Source organism: Diadema setosum, chromosome 22, assembly GCF_964275005.1.
Source record: "Diadema setosum chromosome 22, eeDiaSeto1, whole genome shotgun sequence".
NCBI classification, from domain to species: domain Eukaryota; kingdom Metazoa; phylum Echinodermata; class Echinoidea; order Diadematoida; family Diadematidae; genus Diadema; species Diadema setosum.
The window spans coordinates 8,545,139-8,555,277 of record NC_092706.1 but is presented as its reverse complement, the minus strand read 5'-3'; the positions used below and the strand labels follow the sequence as shown (position 1 = coordinate 8,555,277).

General features: G+C 39.7%; 1 protein-coding gene across 1 annotated transcript; it reads left to right on the top strand.

The window, feature by feature from the left end:
• Positions 1-7,361: 7,361 nt before the first annotated feature.
• LOC140245600 (D(1A) dopamine receptor-like) lies at positions 7,362-8,264 on the top strand. The gene has a single exon (XM_072325164.1). It carries the CDS (start codon positions 7,362-7,364, stop codon positions 8,262-8,264), a length of 903 nt encoding a protein of 300 aa, XP_072181265.1.
• The last annotated feature ends 1,875 nt before the right edge of the window (positions 8,265-10,139 follow it).

Below are 10,139 nucleotides of genomic sequence, written 5' to 3'. Positions count from 1 at the left end.
TTTTCCGCCCTCCCGTATCGAGTTGTACAGCTGCAGAGAGCCATAACCATGAAAACAGATACGTGAGGTTCTTGAAACTCTAGACAGGGAATTTCTACCGAACACTTGAGAGTTCCTGATCCATATTAAAGTGTGCTCGACTTGCTGAGTGATATTCAAATCTGTTCAATTGGTCGCTGTAAGCACCATCGAAGGCAAAGGCAAGGGAAAATATTTTGTGTCTCCAACACTTGGTCATTCAACCCTGTGTGTTTGCAATTTCCTCCCATTCTATTCTCAATGTAACCATATAAAACTGTAATATTACGATACATTTTAAGTTAAGAGGATGGGAAGAAGTAGTGTTCTGTGAGCGCTGGGATTCTTAGATTTCATATGACTTTTATAAGAATTCCAAAGTGTATCAAAATCATGGCCGGCAACTCACCGGCCGGGAAAATACACACACCAAATACATACACACACATGCACACACGCACACAAGTCGATATTCTTTCGTGGTGTTGAAGACAAGCAGTAGCGTCTGGGGTCGCGCCCTGGGCCGCCCTCTTGAGGCAAGAGAAGTTGCTTCTCGCAGAACCGACCGGTTAAAGAGCCCTCCTCTGTCAAGCACCCTACACTGCACAAGTCCCCGATCCCAGCGGGCGTGCGCATTGAACTTAACCATTTGAATACCAATGGACGGAATCGGTAGATGGGATGAATTCCTTCTGCTGTGGGAATCGCTCATCCACATCAGTGGCGGAAATGATTTCGGCAATACGATGTTACATCGGAGTCTATATCATTTCCTGAAACTGCAGCTAAGAAATTGAAACTACATGTACAAGATTCCAAAGGGAGCTTTGCTTACAACTATTGTGCATAATAGACTGCAATAATGTTAGAATAATGTGCCCAGTGTCATTATCAGCTCTGCATGTACACAAAAATAATTATTATTGATTTTCGATACGAGTTATATTCATTCCTTGTAGATGACTCATCAGATTACCTCGTCACTGCAATCACAAAATATACATAGACATGCACTGGAGTTAGGAAAAACAATGTCGGCTGATCCCTGAGAATAAGCGTGTTAATAAAGTTTTGTATTGTCTTTGCCCTTGAGTTTTATTTCCAATTGCATTTCGATTTCATTTTTCTTTTTTTCTTTTTTGTCGTGATAATTATACATAATCTACGATACATATTAAGTGTATTTTGAACGAAACTGTTCATACTAAAATCCTTAAATTAGTTGAACCAATACAGAAAAATCAAAGAAGTCATCCATACATTTATTTCCTATTTTGAGAGAAAAGAGGACAAAAATTTGGGAGTCTGCCATTTCCAACAACCCATTTCCTTTCTCACTTATGTCTCACAGAACCAACAATGGCCAACAGACAACTCATCGCCATCGCTATCATCGTCTCCATCGCCGTCTCGCTGGTCGAAGCCAGGAATTTCCATGCCGCCGTAGGAGCCCCCCGCCCGGGCCCAGTGAGGATGCAGGCCGGAATGCCCCCCATTGGCAACCCATTCCTCAAGAGGCTTAAACAGATCATGTACCAGCCGGATTTCTACGACCCCGGCATGGACAAGTTCGCCTTCGCCGATGGGTACCAGGCTGATGAGTAAGTGGTCAACCGGCCGTCGGCAAATACTATCACACAAAAACGCACTCAAAGAAAAGAAAGAAAAAAATGCTGCAGATTTGCATTCGCGATCAATCATAAAATCCTGTAATAAGTACATCCCTTGAATATAAAGCACGCCCTCCGTCTGTTCCTCCGTGCAGTTCAGACTATTTTGTATCAGACTTTTCCACGAATTTAACCCTTTTTTGCGTCGGACTGTTTGGACAGCGTGGACAACATTATGGGTTTTTCTTTTCCAATCACCGCTCAAAGCACACAGAAGGTTAATAAGAATCATCGCCCTTGAACATGATTATTGCCCTTTGAATTATGTGAGTAATAAAAAGTCCTTCCGTATAGGCAGAGACAAGCATCGACATTGGTTATTTAGAATTTTTCCCTCCATGGGTGACAACCAGAGCAATTTTGTACGAAGAGATATAGCTACGCCATGACGCCTTGCTTTGTATACGCAAATTCTAAGTGAGAGATCGCTAAGAATAAAGTTGTGATTCCTCAGGTAAAGCAAGATGCATTGACTGGGCCAGATGTGGGTCAAATATAATTCGCTTTTGGTGTGGGAATCTGTCATATGTCAACAGCGAGATCAAGAAAATTAGCATCATAAATAACGTATTCATAATAGGAGAGGTTCCCAGCTGCATCTTATTTTATATCAGTATGATTTCGTTGAAATGGGTTTATTCCTCCTTGTTATTTATAGTGAGCTGTCTCATCCTTCTTGTCGAGCCTTTTTTTTACAACATTTTGCTATTCTCTCTCTCTCTCTATTTCTCTGAGAAGAAAATTCGACCACGTACTGCACCAGTGTACATAGCTCCCTCATTACACTTAATGCAATTTGAGAAGAGAGATATGTAATTTACATATTAAAAGTTTGACTGCAAAATTGGGATCTTTTCGTTTCTATGCTTATCAACTTGAGATATTGATATCAACCTGCTGCAAAACAAAGAAAATAACCAAATCATGTATGATAAATATGATAATATATTTCAGACAGTCATTCAAAAATCTTCTGAAATATATGTAAGATAATCTTGTTATGTAAAAAAAAAGTTATGTCTTTTTGACGATGTTTCATCATTTCCTATTTGATGATGGCACTGAAATATATATATATGTATATATATTTTTTAAAGATAAAATGACGCTTATCTACTTATCTTTTTCTGCCTTGAAATTCTTCATAATCTTGCGACAGCTATCAAGCATAGAAGGAAAATGAGTTTTCAGTCTCTCATCATCTATCTCTGTTTACTCTCTTTCTGATTTCACTTAGATAGAGTCGCCGACGACACAGAGGACGCATGAATAACTTTATTAAGGTAAGAAAAAGAGTGACAACTCTTTTGCGCCTTTGAAATGATGTTTACTAGATTAATTAAGGGTTTTTTGTTTGTTTGTTTTTTGTTAATTGTTAACTGAAGTTGACGGATGCTCAGGTCAAATTGTCGTAAATTATTTACTAGATTTAAAAATGACAACTATGTCATTGTTCAATGTTCCAAACATAATTTTGAGCTATACGGTAAAAGGGTCTGCATTTTTGACGGGTAACAAAATGGGTGATCGCAGAAAAACTGAATTATTGATATTACCATGGGGCATGAATGTCAGTTGCATAATGATGTAAATCATTTTACATAAACCATAAATCCTTTGCCAGTACTTCTCACCAATATTATTTCAAATCTAACAGTTGGAAAGGCGAAGCAGTCAGATGCCATAAATGCCCTACAGGAGTAAAACCAAAAGAAAATCAAATACAGGCGAAGGTGAGATGGGCGAGAATTTGAACAAATACACAGCACGTAACTGCTGGTCAGTAAATGGGAAGCACGCTTGCAACCTTTAATAGTATGCTCCCCATATAATATTACATTATGTATTTTTACCTGTTTATTTCACTTCAGAACAGAGACCAGGCTGCCTCAAGGACCACCAATCAACCAAACACTGTATCTCCAAGGCGGATCGAACCAGTAGAAGTCACCCATAAGTCGCCAAGAATAATGCAATATACCTCGGACAGTCGGACATATTCTTTTGTTTTTCTTTTAGTCAATCGCTTTTCTTAGTTCTGTTCTGTCAACCCACACGGTCACAACAGGAAAAGCAAGAGCAACCCTTCTTTTGGTTGCTATAACCCGCATGGATTTTGAATAAACTCCCTGCTTTAGTCAGACATAGCAAAAGCGACAGTAAAATTCGAGCAACAGAGCCACCTACGTTTTCATGTCCAAAGTTCCCGGATGCATCACCAACACCCCCCCCCCCCCCCCAAGACTCGCGAGGAAACCTTGGAAACTGTGTGAGAAAACATTTGATGAAGGGCGCCAACATGTGTTCTCTTCGAACAACATAGTGGGAGTTCTGTGCAATATACCCAATCGTACCTACTTCTTTTATTTCTGTCCGACACGATGTATGTCACATATAAATTATTTTGTAAAGAAAATTATATTTCCATACAATATTTTTTGCGCAACTTGTGAATTCTGCTAATTGTTCCTAGCACTGCTTCGCGCTTGACGTTAGATTTAGATTCCACTAGCATTTTGTAACAAAGGTGAGTGTTTGCGCTTCTAATTTTAATCTTGTAGTCACACTGCAGTCAGTATGTATTGTATCTACTCAACTGAACGTTACTCTGACATAAACATCTGACAATCGAGATGGAGAAATGAAGAGATTGCACTATCCTAATTAAAGAAGAAAGTTCGGAAAGTTTGAACACATTATTCCTCGAACAAAATGGCAAAGCAGACGTGATTCACTCGTGTTTGTGTGTAGCTGCTTTCGTGTTTAGACTCCTGATATGTCAACGAATATCCCTGTGAATAGTTCCTCGCATCATCAGTCCCTTTGTCTCGAATGTGAACTGACCTGTTCGCATGGTCACTAAAACTGGTAACTTAATGGCTGGTGTGCGTAACACAGGTTTGATAGAGTACAAACATAGTATGGCATCAGGTGTATTGTGTATGTCTTCGTTTCTCTATCCCGTCCTCCCTCCTCACATGCTGTGCTACATTGTTACTGGGAATTAGCAGGGAGAAAAAAAAAAAACCGAACCTTACCGAATTATCAAGCACTTTCAACTAGTTCCATTAATAACATAAAAAACCACTACTTATCGAGGTCAAAATTCATATACGCCTGACATATTTGCATCTTGAAGTAGAAAATAAAAGTTCATACGGTTATATACAGGACAGGTCTATAAGACGCAATATCCTGCAAAGTGATCTATGCATAGTTGTTCTCTTGCGCAAATACTCCGTAAAAACGTAAAAACCACTTTGCCCTCTGGCTGTACATGTTACTATAGTTACTCCGTATGCTGTATTTGTCATGATGTGTTGAAAATAAATTGTTTTATCATCAGCGGTTTGCTTTGTCCCCAAATAAGACGTCTCATCGATTGTTTTATTTTCTAGGTGGCAAGGAGGGGTGAAGTTTATTATTCCTAAGATTCTTTAGTCCAAAAAATGAAACAAGGTTCGTTATTCGTTATTCCGAAGGTTCGTTATTCCGAAACACACAGACTCCCTATACCTAGCTGTTGATTAATCCGAATATGAAAAAAAAAATCCATTAATCCGATCATTTGTGCCGTTATTCAGAAGGTTTGTTATTTAGAAGGTTTGCTATTAGACCAAAATAAAATCAGGTTTGTTACACCGAAGGTTTGTTAGTCAGAAAAAAAAAAAGGTGCCTATTCGAACCTTCGGAATTACGAACCTATTTTCATCTTTGGATTAACGAATCCTTTGAATAAGAAACCTTATTTCCATTGTATACATGTATGTATACTGGAGTCTACACACACACACACACACACACACACACACACACAAATATATATATATATATATATATATATATATATATGTATATTATATACAATTATGAAGAATTTTATTGCAAAGTGGACTTTATACGCACAATTCTTAAACATTTCAAAGTAAGTCCATCATCTGATAGAGCAAAATAAAACCTGACCAATACTGTAATACCTCACTTGTAACATAACAAGGAATATTCTAGAAGTTATTGAAAATAGCCTATGTTCCTTTTTATTTTCTTTGTTTTCAGCAGCTTTAATCACAAATATCTCAACTTTGTTTACGAGTTTGGAGGTAGCTCGTTTTGCGATAAAACTCTTCATAAAATACACACAAATTTATCAATCCGGATATTGGATAAGGTGTCTGTATGTGTGGTTTGTTTGTTTGTTTGTTTGTTTTTGGAGGTGGTGTTTGTTTTTGGATTTTTGATTGATTTGTGAAGCAGTCACACCCGAAAAAGTATTTGACTTTTCATCTTCACTATAATGTTTAATTCACTAAGCTGTTAGAATTCGCATCAGCAAGTCAAACCTGGATGATTTATCTTCAAATTGTTATTTGCAAAGAGATCTCTGACATCTACAATTTAACGATATCAACTTTAAGAAACCCTCTTATCAACGACAGATTACAGCGATAAAAGCAACAATCCATGAAAATAAAAACCCGTCCTTACATTTGCATTACCTGATTTATCTCTTCCGATCAGTCCATTAGCAATTTTCATCATAATGTACTCAGGAATAAATCAAAGCCAGTCTTAACGCGTCAATATCCCGTATATACGATGATGCATTTGACAATGTGACGCGTAGTTGAGTTTTCTGGGCCATTTAATTGTGAATAAAAAGCAATCTCACGCAAGTCCGTCTGCAGAGCTCATTAGGTCAGCCGCAGTCAGACGCCATTTTACATTGACTTCTGGGGTTTAGATGATGTATGTGGCGTCAGATGCTCGGTTATATTATCACTGATTATTGCCACACTAACGGAGGATAGTGTTCTCGTGACGACGACGGTAAGGTTAGTGCACCTATGATCACTGATACATGAATTGTGTGTTTGTCAGAGAACAAAAGAAGCAAATGCAAATGACTTTATATGAGACAATATTGACAATATAGACAATATAGACAATATTGAAGTTGATATATTTTGACCTGACACCTTCTAATTAAGCAAAGTGAAGGAGAGAAGCTTCTTGGAGTGAACGTAATTTCTGCGATAATGGACGATCCACTGCGGGTCTAACTTCCCCCAACGTATCTGGTGTGCATGCCTGGACTGCTTCGATGAGAATAAACTGATATCCTCACAGTGCTATCAAATCAGCAAGAGTGAAGTGACTGAGAAAACTGGATGGACCTATTTCCGTCGGGTATTACCGCCTGGCATGTAAAGACTTTGTCAAACATCTTTTTTTGAACAGCAGTGACTACGAAATCGTGAGTACTCTTTCGAGGAGCGGGGTAATTGTTGACTCTTTCCCCCATTAGGTTTGCCACTTCTTCAGATAATACTTAAACCGTTTTGACATCTCATTAGAAACGTATCAGGTGTTTTCATTGATGGGACTTTAATGAAATCCATTTGAAAAAAAAATCAGAACATTGGGGACTACTGCTATCCCATTATGACGGCAGCAATGGCATCGGAACAATTGTCGACAGGTTCTTATGTAGTGGCACAAACCTCTGCATCAAGAAATAACATCACAAACACTTGTAATACTACAAGACAAATTACCGTTGGAGGTTTTGTCTACACCAATGCACAAGTAATTGCGATCTTTTTTAGCAGTGGAAATATTTTGGCATACGCGTTCATTGTGCTGTGCATTGCAAGACGTCCCTCACTCCAGGTCATGACTAACTACTTCTTGATTTCCATGGGTTTGGCGCACATTCTTTTCCAACTCGTCTGTGTTGCCGTCTGCGCGGTAGCCAGGAAAGCATGCAGCTTCACACGGGAAGATATCACTGGATTCTCCGTAGTGATATTGATGGCTTTCTCCAGCGTCTTCTACCATACTACGCTGGTTACCCTGGAGACATGCTGGAAGATATGCTTTCCCTTTTGGTACTCCCGCGTTATCACGGAGAGAAAATGCATTGTGCTCATTGGACTTGTTTGGACTGGTAGTATTGTGTTCGGCATCACAGCCGGACGGTATGTTACCTTCAAGCGTGATCCGTGCTTTACGGATGATAATTGCGCGCTTGATAAAATCGTTGACCAAAACAGCGCCTTCATCACTAAGATCCTAGATTCATGTTTTGCACCATCTATCATCCTCACCACTGTCTTGAAGCTTAGAGTCATTATCACTGCTAGGCAGCAGGCGAAGCGCGTGGCTGCTATGGGTGGAAAGGAGGCCGTCGCTCTTAATGACCAACAACGCACTTTCAAGAACGTACGAAAAAGCACAATTAATCTGGTACTCTTTGTAGTCACCTATCTCTGCGCCTGGATTCCCATATTTATTACGGCCAATGTAGGTCTCGTCTGCTCTTCGTGCAATGTTAGCCGAGATGTTTTCATCATGTTCTTTGTCACCGTGGTAAACATCACGTCCTATGGACCAGTTATATTCACGATGAGACAACCAGAATTCGCCCGTCTGAAAAGGTTGTACGTGCAACGTCTTAAGGCTGTTCTCCCCTGGACAGTCGCGAAAGGCCGTCGGATAGAGGTGAAAGGAATATCTCAAACAGAAAGTGGAACAACTGACAGAACTGTCACCGTGACTCTCCGTGACTCTCAATGAACCAAGTGTTTTCGATTGCTTGCATCTCAGCATATGAGCATTCTTATAATTATGTTCATTTGCGCCCCAAAACCGCAACAGACTTTGAACGGACAAAATTCGAAGGAATAGGGCATTACAGCTCTATATCAATAACAGTTCAAAGAAAAGGTTGGTTTGACCACCGCGACGTGTCAGTGTGAGGTTTATCAATGCAATTAGTTGTAGTGCTGTAGTATGGTGGTTAAGTCATTGAACCCTCACACTGCAGATCGCGGATTCGAATTCTAAACGAATCAAACCCAATTGGGGAAGGGTGTTTTAACCGATGTATCCCTTTTTACCGTTGAGTGGGTTAATCAGATGGATATCTGGCACAGACCCAGGGCAATCACAATGGCACAGGCCTGAGACAGATCATTGCAGCACTGGAAAGACTACCCAGCTTGAATAGTAAATAGTTATTTTATACTCTTATTATCATCGACACCATTAAGGTTGATTGTGATATTTTTCATCGCTGTTACCATTGCAAGAGGAAAACAGCTTGTGTGTATAGAACCTCTGCTCATAAGCTGTTCCTGATGCAATAGCTTTTTATCCAACTCTGCCCCCCCCCCCTGATGCAATAGCTTTTTATCCAATTCTGCCCCCCCCCCCCCCCCGGAAGAAAGCAGTAACTGCATAGCTGCTGAGCTGAGATAAATGCATGCGATTTTGTGTCTTTTGCAGATTCTTTAAAAACACAGAAACATTAAAAAAAAAATTGTGGTATGATTATGCACCATACCTAGATGTCTAACAATACCTAGGAAAAAATTATGTTTCCGTTATTTTTTAAATGTTATTTAGGAAAATGCAGTTACTGCGGTGGCTCATCCTTGATTCTGGGTAGTTTCCCCACGGAAAAAAGCAGTAACTGCAGACGGCCAGGAGTCTGCTGTTTTCCCCATGGAAAAAAGCAGTAACTGCACATGTCACATGACCATAGGAGGAGAAAGTTACCACCACCAGGTTATAGAGTTCTTCTACTTTCTGGTTAGTCTAGATGTATAAGATCTAGGACCTAACGCTAGACCTAGACTAGGTCTTGTCGATTGAATGGCATTCTGTGTAAAAATAAGGTACATGTATGGTAGGTGTTCAACCCACCGACCGGGTCCATAACGACCGACCGCGCATTATAATGGCATTGCGCGTACAGAAAGAAAATGTACGCATGGGACTACGCGCAACGGTGTTCGATTCTTCACTGGGCTACGCTACCGAGTAAAATGTGGCGAAAACAACTAAGTATTCCCTCTAAATTACCGAAATTTAGCAAAATCGAATAAGGTTTATCGTGTAACTACATATAACTATGCCGGCCTACCTTTGCTGACTCGTTGTTAGATGTAGAGTATCCTTCCGTAATAAATTTGACGATTTTGACCGCAAAATTGTCACCGCCGCTTGTACGATCGTGCACACACGTTACACATACACATACTGAGTATATAAACATTTTGTCGCCCGCTACGACCGTACGAGTTGATGCAGAAACGAGAAATGAATGTGAAAAAACAAACAGACTCATCTAATTTATTTCAATTACGATGAAAAGTTTCCTAATGAAAATCAAGTCAAATTCATCAAACAGTCCTTCAAAAGTAATATCGAAGGATTCAAAATATATTCAAATATTATTAGGGAAAAAATGACGGCTAGAAAAAAAAAACAGCGGCCTGTCGAAAAAAAAACGCATTTAAGTGCCCTTTATACGTATTGTCAGGGTGGTCGGTTGAAATGAGCAGGGCAACTGAGTGCGGAAAAAATGACACCCCACGCTTTCGAAGCAGCCACCTAAGAGCGCGTACCTTAGATCGCATTTTCAGTGCGCGCTTGTGAATCCGGAGT

Coding starts and splice junctions, on each gene's coding strand:
- LOC140245600 (XM_072325164.1), top strand. CDS start 7,362: ATGACTAACTACTTCTTGATTTCCATGGGTTTGGCGCACATTCTTTTC.